Genomic DNA, 25,389 nt, shown 5'->3' on the forward strand with positions numbered 1-25,389 from the left:
AAGTCCGTGCGCCCCAACTACTCAGCCTGCACTCTAGAGCCAGTGAGCCACAACTACTGAGCCCGTGTGCCACAATTACTGAAGCCCGCGTGCCTAGAGCCTGTGCTCTGCAACAAGAGAAGCCACCGCAATGAGAAGCCCGTGCACCACAGCAAAGAGTAGCCCCTGCTTGCCACAACTAGAGAAAGCCCACGCATAGCAACGAAGACCCAATGCAGCCAAAAATAAATTTATTTAAAAAATAATAATAAAATAAAATAATTTTAAAAAATAAAATGAGTCTGGAAGTGTTCCCTCCTCTTCAGTTTTTTGGGAAGAGTTTGAGAAGGATTGGCATTAATTCTTCTTTACATGTTTGGTAGAATTCGCCAGTGAAACCATCTGGTCCTGGGCTTTTTTCTACTGGGAAGCTTTTGACTATTGATTCAATCTCCTTGCTAGTTATAGGTCTGTTCAGACTTCCTATTTCTTCATGATTCAGTCTTGGTAGGTTACATATTTCTAGGAATTTATCCATTTCTTCTAGATTTTGTAGTTTTTTGGTATATGTAAAGGCCATGTAAGAAAAACCCACAGCTAATATCATAATCAATGGTGAAAAACTGAAAGCTTTTCTATTAAGATCACAAACAGGATAAGGATGCCCACTCTCACCACTTCTATTAAACATAGCATTGGAAGTCCTAGCTAGAACAATTAGATAATAAACAAACAAAAACAGAAACATAAAGGTGTCTTAGTCTGTTTCAGGCTGCTATAACAAACTAGCACAGACTGGGTGGCTTATAAACAGCAGAAATTTTTTGTTCACAGTTCTAGGGGCTGAAGTCCAAGATCAGGGTGACAATGTGATCAGGTAAGGGCCCTCTTTGGGGTTGCAGACTTCTCATTGTTATTCTCACATGATGGAAGGGGCTAGAGAACTCTGTGGGATCTCTTTTTTAAGAGACCTAATACCAGTCATGAGATTTCCAACCACACTTATGACCCAATCACCTCCCAAAGGGCCTACATTTGGGGTTAGGATTTCAACACACGAACTTTGAGGAGATACAAACTTTCAGACCATAGCAAAAAGGCATCCAAATTGGAAAGGAAGAAGTAAAATTGGTCCTGTATGCAGGTGATATGATCTTATATGTAGAAAACCTAAAGACTCCACACAGAAAAACTGGTAGAACTAGTAAATGGATTCAGTAAAGTTGCATACAACATACAAAAATCAGTTGCATTTCTATACACTAACAGCAAACTGAAAAGGAAATTAGGAAAACAATCTTTTTTACAGTAGCATCAAAAAGAATAAAATACTTAGGAATAAACTTAATTAAGACAGTGAAAGACTTGTACACTGTAAACTATAAAACACTGATGAAAGAAATTAAGGAAGACACAAACAAATGGAAAGACATCCTGTGTTCATGGATTGGAAGATTTAGTATTGTTAAAATGTCCATACTACACAAAGAGACCTACAGATTCAATGCAATCCCTATTAAAATACCAATGGTAATTTTTTTTCAGAAAAAAATTCTATAATTCATATAAAACTGAAAGAGACCCAAATAGACAAAACAATCTTTAAAAAGAAGAACAAAGCTGGAGGCATCACACTTCCTGATTTCAAAATGTATTACAAAGTTTTAGTAATTAAAACAGTATAAATACTAGCATAATGACAGACTTATAGATCAATGGAACAGAAGAGAGAACCCAGAGATAAATCCACACAAATATATGGTCAACTGATCTTTAACAAGTGTGCCAAAAATGCACAGTAGGGAAAGGATAATCTTTTCAACAAATGGTGTTTGGAAAACTGGATATCCACATGTAAAAGAATGAAATTGGACCCTTATCTAACACCTTACATAAAAATCAATTCAAAATGGATTAAAGATCTAAGCATAAAACCAGAAACTATAAAACTCCTAGAAGAAAACATAGGGGGAAAGCTTCATGACATTGGTCTTCACAATGATTTCTTGGATATGACACCAAAAGCACAGATAAGTGTGACTGCATCAAACTTAAAAGCACAGCAAAAGAAATCCAAGAGGGTGAAAGGCAATCAGTGGAATGGGAGAAAATATTTGCAAACCATATATCTGATAAGAGATTAAGTTCCAAAATACGAAAGGAACTCCCACAACTCAATAGCAAAAAAAAAAAAAAAAAATCCTGATTTAAAAATGGTCTCAGGACTTGAATTGACATTTCACCAAAGATTTACAAATGGCCAAGAGTATATGAAAAGATGTTCAATGTCACTAATTATCAGGGAAATGCAAATCAAAACAAAAGGGACAACTGCTGTGGATGTGGAGAAATCAGAACTCCCGAACTCCTTTGCTAGGAACGCAAATGGTGCAGCCACTATGGCAAACAGTATGGAGGTTCCTCAAAAAACTAATTATAGAACTACCTTATGACTCAGCAATCCACTTAGGGCTACTTATCCAAAAGAACTGAAATGAGGATCTTAAAGAGATTTCTTCCCTCCCACGTTTATAGCAGCACTATTCACAATAGCTAAGATGTGGAAACAACCTAAATGTCCATCGATGGAAGAATGGAGTTTTTTAAATGTGCTATATACGTACAACAGAATGTTATTCAGCTTTAAAGAAGATGGAAATCCTGCAATATATGACAACAGAAGTGAACCTTGAGGAAGCTATGCTAAGTTAAGCCAGTCGCAGAAGGACATATACTGCATGATTCTGCTTCTTTAGGGTATCTAAAATAGTCAATCTCTTAGAAGCAAAGAATAGAATGGTGGTTGTCAGGGGCTGCGGGGAGGTGGAAATGGGGAGTTGCTGATCAACAGGTATAATATTTCTGTTTTGCAAGATGAGTAATTTTAGAGATCTGTTTACAACATTGTGCCTATAGATAACAACAGTGTATTGTAAACTTTAAAATTTGTTAAGAGGGTAGATCTTAAGTGTTCTTACCACAATAAAATAAAAGAGGGAGGGAGAGAGTAGAGAGGATGGAGCTAAGAGATAGGATCCAGTGGCTGAATGTCTGTAGTGGGTGAACATACAAGTTTTCTATTCCTGTGTAACACTTACGACAAACTTAGTAGTTTAAAACAACACCCATTTTTAGCTCACAGTTCTGCAGGTCAGAAGTCCAGGCATGGCTGAGTTCTCTGCTCAGGTCTCCCAAGTCTAACATCAAGGTTTTAGCAGGACTTACTGCTCATCTCACTTGGAGCTCAGGGTCCATTTCCAGGCTCAGCTGGTTGTAGGCAGCATTCAGTTTTTGCAGTTGTAGGACCAAGGTCCTAGCTTTCTTGCTGTCAGCTGGGGACGGCTCTCAGGTCCTAGGGGCTAATCGTATTCATTGCTGTGTGGTCCCCTCCATCCTCAAAACCAGCAACAGAGAATCTCCTCATATCAAATCCTTCTCACACTTCAAACCTTTTTTATTTTATTTTTTCTGTCAGGAAAAGCCCAGTCACTTTTTAGGGGCATACTTGATTAGACCAGGGTAAATCCCTTTTTTTAAAGGCACCTGATTTGAAACCCTTAATTCCATCGGCCAAATCCCTTTATAGGAACACCTAAATTAGTATTTGATTGAACAATTGGGAGAAGGTGTAGTAGGTACACACCAGAGGGTGGGGATTCTGGGGGTCATCTCCAAATTTTGCCTAACACAGTAGAGAAGTGAGGGTAGACTGGGAGAGACCTAGCTGGAGACATTGGAGGGTCAGTGAAGCCTGACTAAGGCTGAAAACACAGAAGGTGGGAGAGTTTTGGTGGGAAGGTGAGCTCAGATTTAGAATACATGAGATAAAGAGTTTAAAAGAAAAAAATCTCAACGAAGCAATTTTTTGTATATAAGAATATCTCCTGCCAGCCTGCCTTACAAGGGCTGAGCCCCAACAGTATTTTCTTTCAGAGGAACAGAAAACTATTGGTGAAAAAATAAGCTATTAAAAGGAACTGATCTTTAGGGAATATGGGGATAAAATAATTATACTTTATAGAAATATTTTGCTCCTCTCAGCTCTCTGAAAGTTCTAAAGAATATTCTCTAACTCATAATGGGTATAAAATGTGCCTGAAGATGTTTTATTCTCTAATTCTTGAGAGAACCTGGCCCCAAGTTTTCATTACAGTTGGTATTTCCACCCCATGGCAGGAAATGGCAGTCTGCTGGATAACGGTGCTGTACCAGTGGAAGACCTCAGTGTGAGAGGTTGCAAGGTAATGTTCCTCCTTCCTCCAAAACCTATCCATAAGTCTAAACTATCAACTACCCAGGGCAGCACTTCCAGAGACTGAAACAGCCTTCCACTGTCTAGTTATATACTTTTCCATTATTCCTCCTACCTTCCCACGAATTCTTGAGATGCCAGGCATTGCAGGTGGGGGAGAAGCACAGTGTAACCAACCCTCTTCTCTCATCCTGCAGAGATGAGGACATAGGAGGCGACACACTTAAGGATAAATAACTGCACGGTAACTGGCCCATTGCTGATAGACATGTGCATGAGGTGCTGGAGAGATCAAGGATGGAAATGAAGGTCAAAATCCAGCCAGGGGACGGATCATGAAAGCCTTTTCATACGAGGACTGGCTTGTTTTATCTTGCTTTGTATTATAGATGCCTGGGAGCCAGTTCTCTATCTGTGGGGTTTCTTTTAATTTCAGAATTTGTCTCTCTTATTTTTTGTACAACTTTATTGAGGTAACATTTAGGTACAAGAAGCTGCATGATGCTTAAAGTGTATAGTTTGATCAGTTTTGAAGTCATTACCATAATGAAAATAACAAACGTAGTCATTATCCCCTGAAGTTTCCTCGCAGCCCCTGGTAATTCCTCTCTTCCTTCCCCTCATCCTGGCAATCACTGATCTGCTTTCTGTCATTATGGATTACCCTGAATTTTCTAAAGTTTTCTATAAATGAAACCATACAGTATGTTCTCTTGTCTAGCTTCTTTTATTCACCATAACCATCTTGAGATTCATCCATATTGTTGCATGTCTCATTAGCTTGTTCTTTCTTATTGTGGAGCTCTAGTCCATTGAGTGGATAAACCATAATTTGCTTATCCTTTTTGCCTGTTGATAGGTGTTTAGGTTATTTCCAGTTTGGGGCTATTTCAAATCATGCTGACATGGACATTTGTGTACAAGTTTTTATGTGAACTTATGCTTTTGTTTTTCTTTGATGAATATCTAGGAGTAGAATAGCTGCGTTGTGTGACAGAAGTATGTTTCACTTAAGAAACTGCAAACTTGCTTTCCAAAGTGGCTGTGCCATTTTGTCCTTCCCTCCAGCAATGTATGAGAGTCCCAGATGCGCCACATCCTTGCCACCACTTGGGATGGTCAGTCTTTTTCATTTCAGCCAACCTAAAGTCTGAATAGTGGTGTCTCATTATGGTTTCAATTTGCATTTCCCTGTTGACTAATGACATTGAGCATATTTTTATATACTTATTGGCCATATATATATATATTTTTTTTTTTCTTTTCTGAGGTATCTGTTCAAATCTTTTGCTCATTTTTTATTATTGAGTTGTAGACACTGAGGGGATGTAAGCAAGAGACTGCCATAATCAAATTTATGTTTTAGAAAAATCACTCAAGCAGGAAATATTGAGGATGAGTCACACCAGGGCCGGACTGCAGAAGAGAGGCCAGTGGGGTTATTGGAATAGGTCCAGCAACAGATGCTAAGATAGTGGCATTGGGTTAAGGAGAGACATCTCTGAGGTAGAACTGAGAGGTGCTTGTGACCATTTTTGCACATGAAAGTTAATCAAGGGAATCAAATTCAGTTGGAAATGAGGGTCTAGAATTCAAGAAAAATAATACCTATATAACACTCACTATGTGCCAAGCATAGCTCTGGGCATCATCACAGGTATTAACTCAGTTAACTAGTTATTTACACCTAAATTTGTCTGCTTCCTGCCTCCTCATCTCTGCAAGATGACCAAAGAAAAGGTTTAGTTATACTGGGTTCCTCTCCCCCTCATAACAATCCTAGTCAGGTGGGCGCTATTATTATTAACCCACATTTTACAGATGAGGAGACCGAGACACAGAGTGAATATTAAATGTATAGAAGACAGTACGGTTTAAAGGCTAGCAAAATGTGGTTTAGGCAGCAGGCGACTCGGACTTTAAAAGCTATATCTATCATATACTGGCTGCATAACCTTGGGCAAGTGTTTTAGACTATATGCAACTCCTTTTCAGATTGTTGTGAACAGTGAATGAGGATACATGTTAGCAGTTCCTAGAACAAAATATGTGCCCAACATGCTTTCCAGTAGATGCAGCCACAGGGAAGAATGAGATTGTCCAGGGAAAAGAACAAAGATGGGAAAAGATGGAACTGAAGAAGCATCACCTTGGTGGACAGAGTGTGAGGAATAAAGAAAAGGGAACTGGGAGAACACATGTTCGTAATACATCAGGACTACACAGTAGGACACAGATTAACCTCCTAGCTTTCTAACGAGGGCAAACGGGTACACATCTTGTACACTAGACTCTATGTCAAGACACACTTTCTACAAAATAAAGAACTTCTGGAATATATTGTAACCAAAGTTGAGGTGTGATATTTGTGAGGCATTCATTCATTTTTTAAAAAATTGAACTACAAGGCTTCCCTGGTGGCACAGTGGTTGAGAGTCCGCCTGCTGATGCAGGGGACACGGGTTCATGCCCTGGTCCGGGAAGATCCCACATGCCGCAGAGTGGCTGGGCCCGTGAGCCACGGCTGCTGAGCCTGCGTGTCTGGAGCCTGTGGTCCGCAACGGGAGAGGCCACAGCAGTGAGAGGCCCGCGTACCCCAAAAAAATAAAAACCTGAACTACAAAAGCACCATGTGCTAAATAAAAAACAATTCAAATAATACAAAAAGGTACGTACTAAAAAGCAAGACTTCTCAGTACCGCCACTCTCCCTAGGTGGACCACATTAACAGTTGGTTTGGCACCTTCATACCATTTTTTATATACCTTTACATACAAGAATGTAACATCCTTTCAGGTCTATACACATTATTAATATGTACATTATAATAAAATAATACAGAAAGAACCACCTCATATTTTACAATGGTAGCATCGTGGTCAAAACTATATTTTACAATTGTATATCATTCTCTCACTGCTAATACTAAGACTGATTATAATTTTTCCAAAATAAATTCTACCGCATTTGACATTCCTGTACAAATATGAGTTTGCAAATGAAACTGGTCTAGGGCCAAGTGTATTTTAAATTTTCAGGGAACTGCAAAATTGCCCTGCAAAAATGTTTTAGCAACTTGAAGCCCACCACTATAAAATAATAGCTAATATCTATTTAACATTAACCAGATACAAATACTGTACTGGGGGCTTTATGTAAAACATCTCAACAAACCCTACTGTGTTGTCCTGTTACTACTACTTCTGCTTTATAGATAAGGAAATGAAGGTGCAGGGAGGATGAGTAATTTGAATGAGGTAACATAGCTAAGAAGTGATATAGGAGTGATTTAAATCCAAATACTTTAAATGTATTATTGTCTGTAAGTTTTGCTGATTCTTTTACCTACCACTCTTGGTTTTATTCATAACTTCCTCTTTCATAAATTCATTTTCATTGCTGGAGTACATCTTTGAGTCTTTTCTTCCAGGAAGAATATAAGGGTGACAAAACTGGCTATGTCCTTGTACGCCTAAGTGAGTCTGTTTTATTGCCACTCTTGAATGATAGTCTAGCTGGTTACAGAATTCTAGACTTATACTCATTTCCCCACAGTACTTGCTGTGCCTTTGTTATCTAATATCCTATTGCACATGAGGCATTGGATGCCCAGCAGGTTTTTCATTTCCTTCTAGGTAATCTCACTCTCTCTCTTTCCCCCATTCTATCATGCTATGGGACTCTTTCTATTGCTGAGGTTCACAAATTTATGAAAGAATTACTTAGAACTTTAAAGTGATTCTATCTTCAATTTAGGTAAATATATTGTTTATTTCATGTTTTTAGCTTAATTTTCTCCTAATGAGAAACTGTACTACATGGATACTGGATCTCCTGGATCTACTTTCTTTTTTTTAAATTAAAATATAGTTGATTTACAACATCATATTAGTTTCAGGTGTACAACATAGCAGCTCAACATTTTTATAGCTATACTCCATTTAAAGTCACTACAAAATAATGGTTATATTTCCCTGTTCTGTACAATACAACCCTGTAGCCTATCCACTTTGTACATAGCAGTTTGTACCTTTCAATCCCCTCCTGCCTCTCACTCCCTCCATCTCCCCACTAGTAACAACCAGCCTGTTCTCTATACCTGTGAGTTTACTTCTGTTTTGCTGTAGTCATTCATTTTAATTTTTAGATTCCACATACAAGTGATAACATACAGTATTTGACTTTCTCTTTCTGACTTATTTCACTAAGTGTAACACCCTCTAGGTCCATCTATGTTGTTACCAATGGCAGAATTTCATTCTTTTTATTTATCTGTTGATGGTCATGAAGGTTGCTTCCATATCTTGGTTATTGTAAATAATGCTGCTATGAAAATTGGGGTGCCTATATTTTTTTGAATTAGTGTTTTCATTTTCTTCAGATATATACTTAAGAGTGCAATTGCTGGATCATATGGTAGTTCTATTTTCAGTTTTTTGAATCTCTATACTGTTCCCCATAGTGGCTACTACACTAACTTACATTCCCACCAACTGTGTACTAGGGTTCCCTTTTCTCCATATTCTCGCCAACATTTGTTATTTGTGTTCTTTTGGATGACAACTATTCTGACAGATATGAGATGATATCTAATTGTGATTCTGATTTGCCTTTCTCCGATGATTAGCAATGTTGAGCATCTTTTCATATGCCTATTGGCCGTCTGTATATCTTCTTTGTAAGACTGTCTATTCAGCTCTTCTGCCCATCTTTTAATTGGATTGTTTGTTTTTTTGATATTGAGTTTTATGAGCTGTTTATATATTTTGGATATTAACCCCTTATCAGTCATATCATTTGCAAATATTTTTTCTCATTCAGTAGGTTGTCTATTTGTTTTGTTGATAACTTCCTTTGCTGTGCAGAAGCTTTTAATTAGGTCCTATTTGTTTATTTTTGCTTTTGTTTCTTTTACCTTAGGAGAGAGATCCAAAAAAATATTGCTATGATTTATGTTATACAGTGTCTCCCTATGTTTTCTTGTAGGAGTTTTAGGGTTTCAGGTCTTACATTTAGCTCTTTAATCCATTTTGAGTTTGTTTTTGTATATGGTGTGAGGAAATGTTCTAATTTCACTCTTTTACATGTAGCTGTCCAGTTTTCCCAGAACTGCTTATTGGAGAGACTATCTTTTCTCCATTATATATCTCCTTTGTTGTGGATTAGTTGACTGTAAGTGCATAGGTTTATTTCTGGGCTCTCTATTCTGTTCCATTGATCTACGTGCCCATTTTTGTGCTAGTACCATGCTGTTTTGATTACTGTAGCTTTATGGTATAGTCAGACAGCATGATACCTGAAGCTTTGTTCTTTCTTCTGAAGATTGTTTTGACTCGTTGGGGTTTTTTGTGGTTCCATAAAAATTTTAGAATTATTTGTTCTAGTTCTAGTGAAAAATGTAACGGGTATTTTGATAGGGTTTGTATAAATTTGTAGATTCCTTTGGGTAATATGGACATTTTAACTATATTAATTCTTCCAATCCATGAACACAGGATATCTTTCCATTTCTTTGTATTATCTTCAGTTTCCTTCATCAATGGTTTATAATTTTCAGAGTATAGGTCTTTCACCTCCTTGGTTAAGTTTATTTCTAGATACTTTATTCTTTTTGATGCAATTTTAAATGGGACTTTTCTTGTTTTCTCTTTCTGGTAGTTCATTAATAGTGTATAGAATATAGCATATGTCTATATATTAAACTTGTAATCTGCAACTTTATTGAATTCATTGATTAGTTCTAATATTTTTTTGGTGGAGACTTTAGGGTTTTCTATATATAGTATCATGTCATCTGCAAACAGTGATGGTTTTTCATCTTCCCTTCCAATCTGGATGTCTTTTATTTCTTTTTCTTGTCTGATGTCCATGGCTAGGACTTGCAGTACTATGTTAAACAAAAGTGGTGAGAGTGGGCATCCTTGTCTTGTTCCTGATCTTAGAGGAAATACTTTCGAGTTTTCACCATTGAGTATGATGTTAGCAATGGGCTTGCCATATATGGCCTTTATTCTGTTGGGTTATGTTCCTCTATACTCACTTTCTTGAGAGTTTTAATCATAAATGGATGTTGAATTTTGTCAAAAGCTTTTTCTGCATCTATTAAGATGAACATATGATTTTATTCTTCACTTTAATGAGGTGTATCACATTGATTTACAGATATTGAACTATCGTTGCATGCCTGAATAAATCCCAATCATGACGTATGATCCTTTTTATATATTGTTGAATTTGTTTTGCTAATATTTTCTTGAGGATTTTTTGTATCTATATTTATTAGAGATACTGGCCTGTAATAATTTTCTTTAATCTTTTTTCTTTCTTCCTTTCTTTCTTCCATGTCTTTGTCTGGTTTTGGTATCAGGGTAATGGTGGCCTCGTAGAATAAATTAGGGAGTGTTCCGCTCTATTTTTTTGGGAATAGTTTCAGAAGGATAGGTATTAGGTGTTTATATGTTTGGTCGAATTCTCCTGTGAAGCCATCTGGTCCTGGACTTTTGTTTGCTGAGAGGTTTTTTTTAATACAAATTCAATCTCACTACTAGTGATCAGTCTGCTCAGATTGTCTTTTTTCCTTTTTCAGTCTGGGAGTTTGTATGTTTCTAGGAATTTTTCCATTTCTTCTAGGTTGTCCAATTTTTTTGGCATATAACTGTTCATAGTATTCTCTTATGCTTTTTTTGAATCTTTGTGGTATCAGTTGTTATTTCTCTTCTTTCATTTCTTATTTCATTTGTTTGGGTCCTCTCTTTTTTTTTCTTGATGAGCATGGATAAAGTCTTATCAATTTTTTCTTGTTTATTTTTTCAAAAAAAACAGCTCATGATTTCTTTGATCTTTTTTATTGTATTTTTGTTGTTCTCTATTTTTAAATTTCCTCTCTGATGTTTATTATTTCCTTCCTTCTGCTGACTTTGAGCTTTGCTTGTTCTTTTTCTACTTCCTTTAACTGGCAGATCAGCTTATTTGAGATTTTTCTTGTTTCTTGATGTTGGCTTATGTGGCTATAAACTTCCCTCTTAGAACTGCTTTTGCTGCATCCCATAGATTTTGGAGTGTTGTGTTTCCATTTTCATTTGTCTCAAGGTATTTTCTGATTTTCTGCTTTCTCTCTTCATTGACCCATTGTTTTTTGTTTTTTTTTTTTTTTTTTTTTTGCGGTAGGCGGGCCTCTCACTGTTGTGGCCTCTCCCCCTGCAGAGCAAGCACAGGCTCCGGATGCGCAGGCTCAGCAGCCATGGCTCACGGGCCCAGCCGCTCCGCGGCATGTGGGATCTTCCCAGACCGGGGCACGAACCCGCGTCCCCTGCATCGGCAGGCGGACTCTCAACCACTGCGCCACCAGGGAAGCCCGACCCATTGGTTTTTTAGTAGCATGTTTTTAGTCCCCACATGTTTGTTTTTCTCATTTTTCTTTCTGTAGTTGATTTCTAGCTTCATACCACTGAGGTTAGAAAAAATGCTTGATGTAATTTCTATCTTCTTACATTTGTTGAGACTTATTTTATGGCCTAGCAGGTGGTCTATCATGGAGAACTTTCTATGTGCACTTGAAAAGAATGTGTAATCTGCTGTTTTGGGATGAGATGTCCTGTAGATATCTATAAAGTCCAACTGGTCTATTGTGTCATTTAAGACAAATTTTGCCTTATTGATTTTGTGTCTGGATGATCTGTCCACTGATGTAAGTGGGGTGTTACAGTCCCCTACTATTATTGTTTTATTGTCAATTTCTCCCTTTATGTCTGTTAATATTTTCTTAATGTATTTAGGTACTCCTGTATTGGGTGCATATATGTTAATGACTGTGATATCCTCTTTTTGTATTGATACTTTTATAATTATATAGTGCCTTTCTTTGGCTTTTGTTATAGACTTTGAGGTGTATTTTGTATAATAGGAGTATAGCTATCCCTGCTTTCCTTCTGTTTCCATTTCCATTAAATATCTTTTTCCTTCCCCCTCACTTTCAGTGTGCGTGTCTTTAGCTCTAAAGTGAGACTTTTGTAAGCAGTATATGGGTCTTTTATTTAATCCAATCTGCCACCCTATGTCTTTTAACTGGAGCATTTTAATTGATACTTAAAGTGATTATTGATAAGTATGTACTTATTCCCATTTTGTTATTTGTTTTCTTGTTGCTTTTGGAGTTCTCTGTTCTTTTCTTCTTTTTGTTTCTTCCCTCATGGTTTGATGATTTTCTTTGGTGGCATGCTTGTGTTCTTTTTTTCCCGTAGTTTTTGTGTATCTATTATGGGTTTTTGATTAATGGTTACCAAGGAGTTCATATATGTTGACTGGAACTATATCTACTTGTTTTAAACTGGTAGTCACTTAAGTTCAAACACATTCTAAAAGATCTTCATTTTTTACTCCCTTTCCCCCCATTTTGTGTTTTTGATGTCATATTTTACATCTTCATGTTTATCCCTTCACTATTTATTGTAGTTTTAGATGATGTTACACTTTTTTCTTTTAATCTTTGTACTAGATTATTTAAGTGGTTGATTCTTTGCCTTTACTCCTGGGATTTTTCCTTTTCTACAGATACTTACTTCTTCTTGTAACCTTTTCTTTTCTACACAGAGAAGAACCTTTAACATTTCTTTTAGGGTAGGTTTAGTATTTATGAACTCTTTTAGTTTTTGCTTGTCTGAGAAATTCTTTCTCTCTCCTATTCTAAGTGACTATCTTGCTCTGTAGGGTATCCTAGGTTGCAGGTTTTTCCCTTTCAGCACTTTAAATATATCTTGCCACTCCCTTCTGGCCTGCAAAGTTTCTGCAGAAAAAGCTGATAGCCTATGGGGGTTCCACTGCATATAACTCTTTGTTTTTCTCTTGGTGATTTTAGAATCTCTCTTTAACTTTTGCCACTTTAATTATGACATGTCTTGGTGTGAATGTGTTTGCAGTCACCTTGTTTGGTACCCTCTGTGCTTCCTGTACCTGGATATCTGTTTCCTTCTTCAGGTTTGGGACGTTTTCAACCTAATTTCATCAAATACATTTTTGACCCCTTTCTCTCTCTCTCTTCTCCTTCTGGGACCCCTGTAATGTGAATGTTGGTACACTTGATGGTGTCCCAGAGGTCCCTTAAACTGTTCTCATTTTTAAAATTTTTTTACTTTTGCTGTTCTGATTGGATAATCTCCATTACTTTGTCTTCCAGATCACTTGTGCATTCTTCTCTATCACCTAGTCTCCTGTTAATTCCTTCTAGTGTGTTTTTCATTTGTTACTATATTCTTCATTTACGACTGGTTCTTTTTTACATTTTCTAGCACCTTGTTAAAGTTCTCACTGTGTTCATCTATCCTTTTCCTTAATTTAGTTAGCATTCTTACTGCTAATGCTTTGAACTCTTTATCTGGTAAATTTTATTGTTTCATTCGTTTTTTTTTTTTCAGGGGTTTTCTCTTTTTCTTTCAACTGAAACAAATTCCTCTGTCTTCTCATTTTGCTCATCTTTCTCTGAGTCTATGAATTTAGGGGAAATAGTTACCTATTCCAGCCTTGAAGGGATGTCCCCATATGGGAGCATCCCTGTACAGTTGCATATGCCCTGTAGCTTTGGTGGGAGAGCTGGATCTGATGTGAGCACCAGTCATGCTTCCTCCAGGGTGTGCTGGCACCTGTCATCTTGGTAAGAGTTGGGACTGGAGATGGACAGGCTAGAGCCATGGCCAGGTGTTTGTGCCAGGGCTTCTCCTCTGGTCAGTAGCCAACATCACTCTATTGCAGGGTTGGTTGTTCAGGTCCCAAGTTGCTGAAACAGAAGTCCTGAGGCTCAGGTCCAAGCTGACTCTCTTCTGTCAAGTGTGTATTCTCCTGTCTCTTAGCACCAGCACCCTCGCCCTAGAGGGGAGCAGCACTGGAGCAAGAGGGGCTGCAGTGGGTGCCTGGTGTGGATCAGGGTATGGACTGTGGCAGTCCTGGCCCCAGAGTCCTGGACCTCTCTGTAAGCACCTGTAATGGCTGTCCCTGCCCCATTCAGAGGCCATTCCAGGTCCAAGCCAGTTCCGTCCCTCACAACTGAGCACTCCTCTCCTCCATGGCTGCTGTCATCCTAGTGTGGAGCTGTGTCACAGAGCAAATGGCGCCTGAGTGGGCGCTCGGCTCAGGCTGGGGTATGCTGCAGGGTGGTTGGGGGAAACCGGCCAGAGTCCCGTGCAGTTTCAATCTGCTCTCTCTGCTTTGTTTCAGGAGTAAGCAAGTCTGTGCACTCTCCTCACAAGCGGAGTCTAGGTTTCTTACAGCCCTCCGGTTAGTCCCACTGATTTTCAAACCAGCTAAGGTGACTCGTCTTTTCAGTGTCAGACCCCAGGGCTGGGGTGCAGAATATGTGGCTCGAAGCCCTCATTCCCCAGGGGGAATCTTCGCCCACGTATCCCCCTCTTCTTCTGGGTCCCCTTCCAGGGGCACAAGTTCCGATCTGATCGCTTCTCTTTCCTTCCTACCCAATTCCGTGTGGATCTTTCTTACAGCCTTGGTTGCACAGGAGTCTTTCTGCCAGCCTCTAGTTAGTTTTCAGTGAGAATTGCACCACATGTAACTGCACTTTGATGTGTTCATGGGGAGAGGTTAGCTCTGTGTCCTCCTACTCTGCCATCTTGATCTCCTCCCTTTGGATTTACTTGCCATGTCTCACAATTTTTCTCAGTTTTCATCCTTATGCTATTAAAATTATGTTCTGGGAGAGTCTGTGATCTTTCAACTTAGTATTTGGGTCTGTAGTAATGTCTACTCTCATATAATCTCATTATATGTTTTTGGAAAATATTATCAACTTTAAAGCTATTTTCTTCTGCAGCAGTATCCCCAAGGATAGTACTTGATGCTCAGTCACATATTAATCATATCAAAGCATAATATTAAAACAGGATGAGTACAGCTCAAAGGGTGCAAAATAGATGGGATTTGAATAGCCATCCATCTGAAGCAGCAATAATCACTCCTATCATACTCAATGGTCTCTTTCTATAAGAGAGATTTTTGTGACATCCCTTCTGTTATCCTGAAAAAATTTCATTTCAGGATAACAGATATAGTGTAGTCTGCATAGTTAAAAAGAAACCCCAGGGACTTCCCTGGCAGTCCAGTGGTTGATAATCCACGCTTCCACTGCAGGGGGCACAGGTTCAATCCCTGGTTGGGGAACTAAGATCCCGCATGCCACGCAGTGCAGCAAAATAAAATAAAATAATAAAATGGAACCCCAGTGTAATATAAGGGAGAAGGAAAAGGAGAGCAATGGAAAGTAAAATAGCTCACATTGTGAGATGTAAATGCTCAAGCAGCAGTTCCCCAAAGACAGCAGTGATCACGTGCATGGGGAAGGTTCACACATCGTGGCATGGGTGTGTCCTGACATGCAATGTTGGAGACTGACAGCATGAGTGGTATTGCCATTAGTGACATGATGTTCCAAAATAGTGAAAAACTCTTGGTAAACTTCTGAAAAAATGAAATACTATCTTCCTTTGATTTACATGGTAGCGCATTCCTGGAAAAGTCAGTGTATATTACAACCTAGCCAAAATACCACTCATGTTATTCTTTCCGGAGTTGCTTGAGCCAGTGTTTATTTTTATTTTTTTTTCCTTTGGAAAAGCTTTTAAGGCAACAAGTTTTCCTGAGCTCAGTCTTTTAGTCCTAGTCCATAGATTCTGAAAGTTACATTGTTATTTTCTGAATAATCTACAATTTTATTTTTAGTTAGTCCATGATCAGAATACTTTTTTAAATTTTGAGTTTTTCTAAGAGGTCTTTTATTGGTGTTTACTTGTTATTCATCCTTAGTTCTGTTGGACTGTGGTCACTAGATGTAGTTTGAAGTATTTAAACATTTTGGAATTTAATGAGGTTTTTCTTGTAGCTTACTTGAGGACTGGGTTTTATAAGTGCTCAGTGTGGCTCTTGAATAGAAGGTATAATCTCAGTTTGCAGGAATAAGCATTCTTTCCATGGCTATGAGATTGGCTGAGGAACTGTGATACATGGACCTTCTATAACAATTTTCTTCAAGGTCTAAGAGAAGTATTTTAAAGATTATCAAATAACATGGTTTTATTGACTGCACTTCTCAAGGTTTTACCCTTTGTCTTCGATGCTCCTCCTTTTGTGGCTTATACCACTGATTACTAAAGAATTACTTTTTGACCCAACTGATAAACATTGAACTCAATTTTGATATTATTATTGTGCTTTCTGTTTTCTTATTTTTTTTTTTTGCTTTCTTTTTGTTTGCATCTGCCTGGCTTATTTTTGTCAATCCTCTTACTTTAAATCTTTCTCTCCTTGAAGAATATGGTTGATGTCCATTTTTGATGTAGTTGAAAAATGGTCTCAATACATGAGTTCATGGCATTTAAATCTGTAATAAGAGACCCATTTGGCCTTGTTTCTGTCATCTCATTTAATGGAGTCTCTTTCTGATTCCTCTTTGTATTTACTTTCAATTCCACAGATGATTGCCTTCAAATACTTTTTAAAAATTTAACTAATATTTAAGCACGTTTATATTTCTTCCTTCTTTCTTTCATCCTCAGTTGTTTTCGTATCTTCTAGATTCCTAAGAGCAATGTATTTCCCTAAGTTATTACTTTATGTTATATAGCTCTTCATTGACATGTACAATAATTACATTTTGTAGCCATTGTTATTTAAACATATTGCTATTTATGTCTTTTCTCTGTTTAAGTGGAGCCAGTGATAACAAACAGCTCACCTACTACTAACTAGCAAAGTGCCAGGCACAGAGCAGGGGCCCAATGAATGGAGCCTTTAGGTATTACTAATGCCCAGGTCAGATTAAACAGTTAAAGAGGTATTACTTTGTCCAAAATGGTAGACTCACAACCATGATAAATTTGGAAGCCCAAAAACATATGAACAACTTTCCCCAAACTTAAATTTTATCCATATTGTGGAGGAAAAAACGTGGAACCCAAGAAAAATAAAATTTAAATGGGATCTCTTGCTTTAGTTTTCACTACAAGTTCCAGAATGTTTTAAAACTCAATGCATCATTGCAGGGCACGTGACATCTTTGGAAAGTGAACGTAGATACTGGGAGTGGCCTAGGTTGTCATGGATACTGCTTTCCATTAGGAACGCTTCCAGCAGCAAGTAAACAACAGCTTAATATTAACACTTTTTAATAGAACATCTTTTCCAGTCTTACTGATATAATTAACATTGTGTAAGTTTTGTTTTGTTTTTTTTTTTTTTTCCCCGGTACGTGGGCCTCTCACTGTTGTGGCCTCTCCCGTGGTGGAGCACAGGCTCCGGACGCGCAGGCTCAGCGGCCATGGCTCACGGGCTTAGCCGCTCCGCGGCATGTGTGATCTTCCCAGACTGGGGCACGAACCTGTGTCCCCTGCATTGGCAGGTGGACTCCCAACCACTGCGCCACCAGGGAAGCCCAACATTGTGTAAGTTTAAGGTGTACGGTGTGATTTGATGCATGTATATATGATGAAATGATTACCACAATAAGGTTATTTAACACTTCCATCACCTCACATAATTACCCTGTGTGTCTGTTGATAACTCTTTTAGCTACTTTCAAGCATGTTACACACTGTGGTTAACTAAAGTCACCATGCTGTACATCACATCCCCAGAACTTATTCATCTCATAACTGGAAGCTTGTATCTTTTGACCAACCTCCCCCTTTTCCCTCCAAACCCTGGTAACTACCATTCTATTTTCTATTTCTGAGTTCAGCTTCTGTAGATGCCATATATAAGTGATAACATATAGTTATTTGTCTTTCTCTGACTTACTTTAGTTAGAATAATGCCCTCAAGACACATCCATGTTGTCACAAAAGGCAGAATTTCCTTATTTTTAACTGTTGAATAATCTTCATGTATGTGTGTGTGAGTGCATCCTCCCATTCTTCATTCATCTGTTGAGGGACACTTGCTGTTTCCTTGTCTCAGCTGTTGTGAATAATGTTGCAGTGAACATGGAACGTGGGAGTGCAGATCTCTTTTCAAAATAGTGATTTCATTTTCTTCAGATATGTACCCAGAAGTGGAATTGCTGGGTCATATGGCAGCTCTATTTTTAGTTTTTTTTTTTTTTTTTTTTTTTTTTTTCTTTTTGCGGTATGCGGGCCTCTCACTGTTGTGGCCTCTCCCGTTGCGGAGCACAGGCTCCAGACACGCAGGCTCAGCGGCCATGGCTCACGGGCCCAGCCGCTCCACGGCACGTGGGATCCTCCCAGACCGGGGCACGAACCCGTATCCCCTGCATCGGCAGGCGGACTCTCAACCACTGCGCCACCAGGGAGGCCCTATTTTTAGTTTTTTTAAGGAACTGCCACACTGTTTTCCATAGCGGCTGCCCCAATTTACATTCTCACCAACAGAGTGTAAAAGAACATTGCTTTTTCAGTAATTAGAGGAAGGAGGTCCCAGGATTTTTTTCAGCAGCTCAGTGATGTTATGGATTTAGGATCTTTTCCTTTTTCTACTCATTCATCTATAGATTGGCCTCAGTCGTCCACTGGTTTAGGGTTAGGGTTATGGCTGTCATCTTTGCAAGCACCTCAATATAACTGAAGCATCTCAAACAGGAAGCATGGGGGCAGGAGCATAAAAGGTTTTCACCTCATGCAGTTGTTTAAATCAGGGAAACAACTCTTACTCATGGCTCCTATGACAGACATTACCTCGAATTGGGTGGCATGACCAACTCAGATCCATCCTTGTGAAGAGGGGATTGTCATGATTGATTAGACCAATCATGATTCATCACTAAGGACTGGTACTCAGACAAAATAGAAACGTTGCATATTATGCTAAGTTTTTTGTATGTTTTTGATAATAGCCACTGTTTGAAGATCAGCCCACTATACAGGCATAGATAAATCAAGTTATATCTGACTAAAGCAACAGTGTTCTGAGAAAACTCCTTGTAAACTGCTGTGCATCAAAAGGATGAACAATCACTCCCCTAATGACCAAATCTCTCCTGTTTCCAGAACTGGCTCAAGTTCTAGAACCACCAGGAAGCACAACGCAGTGAAACAGTGTGGGATTGGAGGAAGCCTGACCACTGTTCAAGCCCCGATTCCTTACTCGTCCCCTGTTACCTTGGGCCAGGTACGGAAGCCAGCACCTTGGTTTTCTCAACTGTAAAATATGAAGCTACCACTCCCATACAAGGCAGCTATAAGGATTAAATGAAATCACAGACAAATCATACAGATGTCTGACGTTAGTAAGGACAGTTTGGTCTGGCGGTGAGCAGGCCCACGTAGGTGTATGTGAATAAGACAGCTGTTATAAAAGTAAAAATATTCCCTGCCCCCCAGAAGCTGAAGTGTAAGTGAGCACGCATTTGGAAAGGAAGTGCGGTAGCAGAAGGAAGGGCTGGGATACAATTAAGGGACATTTCTTTCAGCTGATATCAGTTATATTCTATACTAGTGGTTGCAAATAGAAATTGCTTCACTTTCCTGTTGAGAATCACCCAGTGAATTGTGGATGTATCATTTGGAAGTAACGGTATTTTTATAAAACAATAAAGCTGGTCATAGAAATTATTTAGGAAGCTTCCTGTGAATTTACTAACAGGAGAACTGTCTGTGTGGAGTAATTAAGAATATTTATGCAGCTACTCTTAAACTGTGGGGTGTGAGAGTGATCGCTGTGAAGCGAACTTACCATCAGCGAGCACGTCTAGCCCAGGTTTTGTTCCAAGCACATTACACGAATCAATTCTTTCATTTCATGCCCACAACAATCCTATGAGGTAAGCACTCTTATTATCTCCATTATTTTCTGGTGAGAAAACGACAGTGAGATTAAATGAGGTTATAAAACTCGTAATAGGCAGCATCTGAACTCAACACTCCAGATCCAGATCCCACGCCCCTAACTGCTACATCCTACAGCCTCTCAGTGGAAGCAGAGCTGGGCTAACTTGTTCAGCGGCTTAAGCAAGGCCAGTGCCACTTAGCCTGTCTGTATAAGCAGGTGGCAGTCTGTCCTCACATGCAGAGCTGGAAAAGTCGACTTTGCCTACCTGGAACAGGGGCAGAGGCTGTGGGTGACGCTTAATGCCTGATGGAGAGAGGCGGGGCGGGGTGTCCCCATCGTGGACGGGCTGGGACCAACCATCCCATTCTTTGCTCCACAGCTTGAAATGGCTGGACCGTGTGGGTAAGAGCAAGGCTAGTGAAGTCCACCTCTCCAACAACCTGGATGAAACCGATTAATGTTTGAAACAAATATGAAATTTAATTTTAGACAGAGCCAGTTCAAATATATCACTTGGTGTCATTTAAAAAACAATTTTTTCCACCATTGGAAACAGTGAAGTAGATACCAAGTGCAAGAGCCATCTTCAAGAGAGTACACACATAATTTGAAGATACTTTATTAAGCTCAAAGGTTTTCCATTACTTTTATAAACTCTTACTAGTCAAAAAGAAAATAAATAATAAAAATCTGTATCTTCAGGAAACTTTTAACAACATAATTTCGTTTTACATGTTTGTCAATTTTAAATTATTACAATTTAGATACATTAAATCATTACACAATACCAGGAAGGTCAGCCTTAAAGATATTGATAATGTCTATATTGGTAAGTAAAATAATGGTTAAAAAAAAAAGAAGATTCCAGCATGTTAGTAATGGGAATATAGAATTATCTTCTTGATCTTGGATTTTAAATATATGGACTTAAAAAAACCAATATTCCTGTTCTCTCAAATAGTGGCTGACACTGTCTCAGAAGCAAGCTGCCTAAAGAACTAGTCTGTCCTTGCTAGAGAGGGAGCTGAGGATGCATAAAGTACAGAATCAAGGGCCCTTTGCAACATTAATCAGAGGCCATGGAGTTGGCCCTGCCACATTAAATTTTAACCGAATCTCTTTCTAAGCATCAAGGTGGCCATGTAAACGTCACTTGCAAGACCACGTATGTATATTACCTGATAAAAGATTTTTCAAATTGCTGAAGTGCCTCTTTTCATTATTCAAAAAAATACTGCCCAGCTCTCGTGTAAAAAGGGAGACAGGCTGGACAAATATATTTCTATAACACCTCCACCACCACCACCAAAAAGGACTCCGTTTCTACCACGTTACACTATCTCTACCTCCGCAGGAAAGAATTGAGGCAATTGTCTGTAAATGAAAAAAAAAACAAAACCAAAAACAAACCATGTACTATTTCTGAACAAAGAATTTGGACTGCCTAAATTATAATTCATTTCCTAGGAAGTCCTGATTTTTCGGAAATTTCAGTCAATGTTCAAAGAGAATATTCTACCCAAACCACCTAAGGAAGATTTGTACTTTCTTAGACCAGCCACACAACTATAAAGTATGGCTTCAGTATTAGATCTGGCAACCCACCAACCCCTTTTTAAACTAAATTGCTTACTATTTAGTTAATTAACTTAGAACTTGCTGTTTGGATTATGCTGTCAAGTAACAATGTCTGGTTATCTAACTATTTAGCTGTGAGTGTGTATTAAGGTATGAAATTTGACACGTCTGAAGGAAACTCAGTGAGTGATGTTATCAAATGTGCACACAGAACACACCTGTGGATCTGCATATGAATAAAGGTCAAATATTTACATGGAATGTTGACCCTGACTTACAAAACTACTATCTTAAATTATGATGTCTTTACATACAATTTATTTAATGAATAGCCTCATTTGATAATTAAAAAAATATGCCTTTCAAATATTTCATAAATATATAAAATTTCACTACACTCTTCTTCTTTAAACAGGACATCTAAACTCTCTTTACAAATCAACAAAAAAGATTGTTTTTTCTGTTTGAAAGTCACAGATGCAATGATTTCTGATTGACAGGGTCTTACGGCATGCAAGAATGGGAGGACATGTTCTCTTATACAACTATGGACATTTCTGGTAGTTTGAGCTATATAATTTACTTGCTGAAGATGAGTAGCATCAAAGAAAAATGAGAGATCCCATCTAAATATTTACAACAAAAGAGTCTTTCTTAAACTTCTTTAAAAATGGCAAGATTAGGATGGTATCTGGCCAGTGTTAAGAAATATTTTGATGACAAAGAAATAAGTCAACATTACATGAAAAGTTTTCTAAAATATATCTTATAGTGCAATTTAAATATATTGTGATCAATTGCACACATTTGAAACATGATCACATTTTCTTTAACTGTAGCAGTAACATGTAAAACCTACTTTTAGAATAGGAATCATTCTTATAATTTATTGGGAAATCCAAAGCCAGATAACTGGCTCCAGAGTTTCTGGTGAGTCCAGAAATGTTGTCTGAGGATTTACAAATAAAAATGTCCTTTGTAATCTTACTTGCCCCAGAATATCACCATTCTTAAGCCACAAAGAAAGGTTTTTAGTTTCATAAATAATCATTTTTAAAAGCCCATCTTCCCTTATTAAACATTTGTTGAGTCACTGATATATGCACTCATAAGGCCTTCTCAAACTGCAACTGTGAATATATTGTGTATACGTAAGAAAAAGGGTGCACTTGCAGAATAGTAAGAGGACTCAGCCTTACTGCCAGCCCAGGCGCCTCTATGATGACGTCTGGAACTCCTGAAGACCGCGAACTGAACGCATTCAGCGGCTGACATGCAAACTCCAAGGCAGTGACGACGTCGGAGACCAGCTGAAGCACTGAACTCCCGTGTACATTCTCCAGCTATGTCTCTCTAAAAAGTTCAACCCCATTTTGGAGATAGAGCTACACAGTCAAGACAACCAGAAGGCTCAAAGCTTTGCTCAGAATATGGTACTGTGCAGATTTTGACTTTGGACCTTAAACTCAAACACTGTGCTTGAAATAAGGCTGTAAAAAGATACAAACAAAACCAACATTCAATTTTCACCAAGATTGCACATCTTAACAGTGATATAGATTAAAAAACCCTACCACCAAAATGGTAACTGATTTAATCATGCACTCTACAGAAAAGATAATTATGGAAATTTCCCTTAGTTATGAATGCAACCAGCTCACTGGAACCCAGTGGGTGTCTGTCTCCAGTTTGTCAAAAGTTGTTTTAAGCTCACTGAAGGCCATGGTGAGATCATCATTTACTATAGTTTTGTCAAAAAGATGACCATATTGACTTTCCATTATCTGGGCAGATTTAATCATTTCTTGAAAGTCTTCTTCCTACAAAAAGAAGTATTTTAAAAAATTGGTTAACCAGGCAATTTTATCACATCACGTCAATACAAATATTGCACAACTGGTTTATCTAATGTTGTTCTGTGTTCACTATTTCACCTCAGCCACGAAAGAAAATTATCCTCTTTAACTATAAATTCTTCAGAAGCCATAATTTCTAATACCCTCCTTCTCTATTTGCTTGTAACTAAACTGCCCTGACAAAAGTCAAAACTCCTGCCTTACCTAAATTTCAGGATAATTAGTCACTCTCTTATTACTACAGGGATATTTCAGTATTAAAGTAGAATTGTTTACCCTGAGGCTTTGCCTGCCTTGTTCACATTTATTCATAGCAAGGAATGTATAACAAACTAGTTTTTCAGAGTTGGATACATTTATGAAAGGACACTATGTCCTTCTACGTCTCAGTAAAAGTGGGAAGTGGGTCAGGGGCCCTTCATACTCACATTTTTGAAACCAGTAAGAATTTTAGTTGATTACAAAACAAGACTATATACATAAATGTGAGTTAAATCTTATGTTATCATTTATTATCTTCATTGAGAAATCTTCACATAGTATAATACTTTAATAAACAGTACAATAACTCTTTATACTGTGACATCCTGGAGTCTTTTCAGAGTCTACATTTCAATGTCATAGAAGATTTTCACAACAACAGAAATTTTAATTTTAGTGTTAATCCAGAGCCCTGAGTAATTAACCTCATATAACAGTACCTGTTCATTATGGTTATGTATTGTCAGTACTTTAGAAAAAACATATTTTCAAATACTGGGAATCAAAAACATTATCTGTACTTGGTACCCACAATTAATAGTTTACAAATTAATACAGACTAAAGTTAAAGATGAGTTAGTTAAGAGAGGGAGGGGAAAAAGCCTTCTGCCATTAAATTTCTCTGCTTTTTATTTTTGATCCTAAAGTAGAATACATCGTCTTACGGTTAAAAACAAAAAACAATGAAAGGCCCTACCAGAGTCATTCTAGTCACTAACAAACCACAGCTGCCATTTCTAATAACAGTCAAAGGAAATACAAATACAGATTGAATAATACAAGTCTACTTGTCCTACACCCGAAATGATGCTTTTTCTTTCACTATGCTAAATATGATGTTGATACAAACAGACAAGGTAAATTATTAAATTTTCATCTAGACTATTAATGAGTAATAGTAACTGACTTTGGTATTTTTCCCTTTAAAAATAAGGCTAGTTGAAAACTTAGTGGTCTAACTTTTTACATGTGCCTTCAAAAATTTTATAAGTACACATAATGGCATACAAAATAGCTCTGAGTCAGTGTAATATGAAGATCATTCACAGAAGCGCAGAAAGCAGTTACAGTGCAATCACTAAATACGTGCACCTAAATACAGTTCTGTCTCGCATGGGTGTTTGGATCACACCTTCATCTACTGCAGTCTCCCTAATGGAGTCACCACTGCACATATGATTTTAAGTCCTGCTTGTGTATTTTCAGTAAAGTATCCTCATACTCACCGTAAAGGGCTTTGCAGCACCTTGGTCATCTCTGCTTGAAATAATCTTTGCATTTTTTCTTGTCTCCCTCAAACGCTCTATTGATGGAGGCTTTATAAATATCACATAGGGCTTAAATTCTAGTGTCCTTAAGTGCTTCACTGTCTGCAATGAAGAAAATAAGTTTTCTTACACTTCTTCATAATGTTATGAGTAAGTTTTAAAACAAAACTGAATTCTCTAAGGAGAAAATTCCTTAAAATTATTTCCTAATTAAGGTTAGCAGGTCTTTCAATATATTGTTATTCAATCAGTTGTTGATAATTAAATGTAATAGACGCCTCTCAAAAGATGGAGAATGTAACTTGTCTTTAAAAATGCTTTGGGGCTTCCCTGGTGGCGCAGTGGTTGAGAGTCCGCCTGCCGATGCAGGGAACACGGGTTCGTGCCCCGGTCCGGGAGGATCCCACATGCCGCGGAG

At 38.0% G+C, this 25,389-nt stretch overlaps 2 protein-coding genes across 8 annotated transcripts in view; both read right to left on the reverse strand.

Moving 5' to 3' along the window:
• ODAD2 (outer dynein arm docking complex subunit 2) overlaps positions 1-19,971 on the reverse strand; it is a 248,108-nt gene extending 228,137 nt beyond the window's left edge. For both annotated transcript variants that reach the window (XM_081226944.1, XM_081226942.1), the window contains exon 1: positions 19,913-19,971. The gene's annotated coding sequence lies outside the window, so the exon portion shown is untranslated. The remainder of the gene's footprint in view (positions 1-19,912) is intronic.
• Positions 19,913-25,389, reverse strand: part of MPP7 (MAGUK p55 scaffold protein 7) — a 268,477-nt gene continuing 263,000 nt past the window's right edge. For 4 of the 6 annotated variants that reach the window (XM_081226950.1, XM_081226952.1, XM_081226951.1 and 1 more), the window contains 4 exons: positions 24,930-25,073; positions 23,248-23,406; positions 20,274-20,448; positions 19,913-20,029 (listed from right to left, as the gene is read on the reverse strand). In XM_081226950.1, coding sequence (XP_081083076.1) covers positions 20,305-20,448; positions 23,248-23,406; positions 24,930-25,073 — 447 coding nt within the window. In that variant the 3' untranslated portion in view covers positions 19,913-20,029; positions 20,274-20,304. Of the gene's footprint in view, positions 20,030-20,273; positions 20,449-20,469; positions 23,077-23,247; positions 23,407-24,929; positions 25,074-25,389 lie in introns of those variants that run through there. The other 2 variants (XR_014015250.1, XM_081226954.1) reach the window with 2 other exon arrangements.

This window comes from Mesoplodon bidens (genome assembly GCF_964165515.1).
Source record: "Mesoplodon bidens genome assembly, chromosome: 3".
NCBI lineage: Eukaryota > Metazoa > Chordata > Mammalia > Artiodactyla > Ziphiidae > Mesoplodon > Mesoplodon bidens.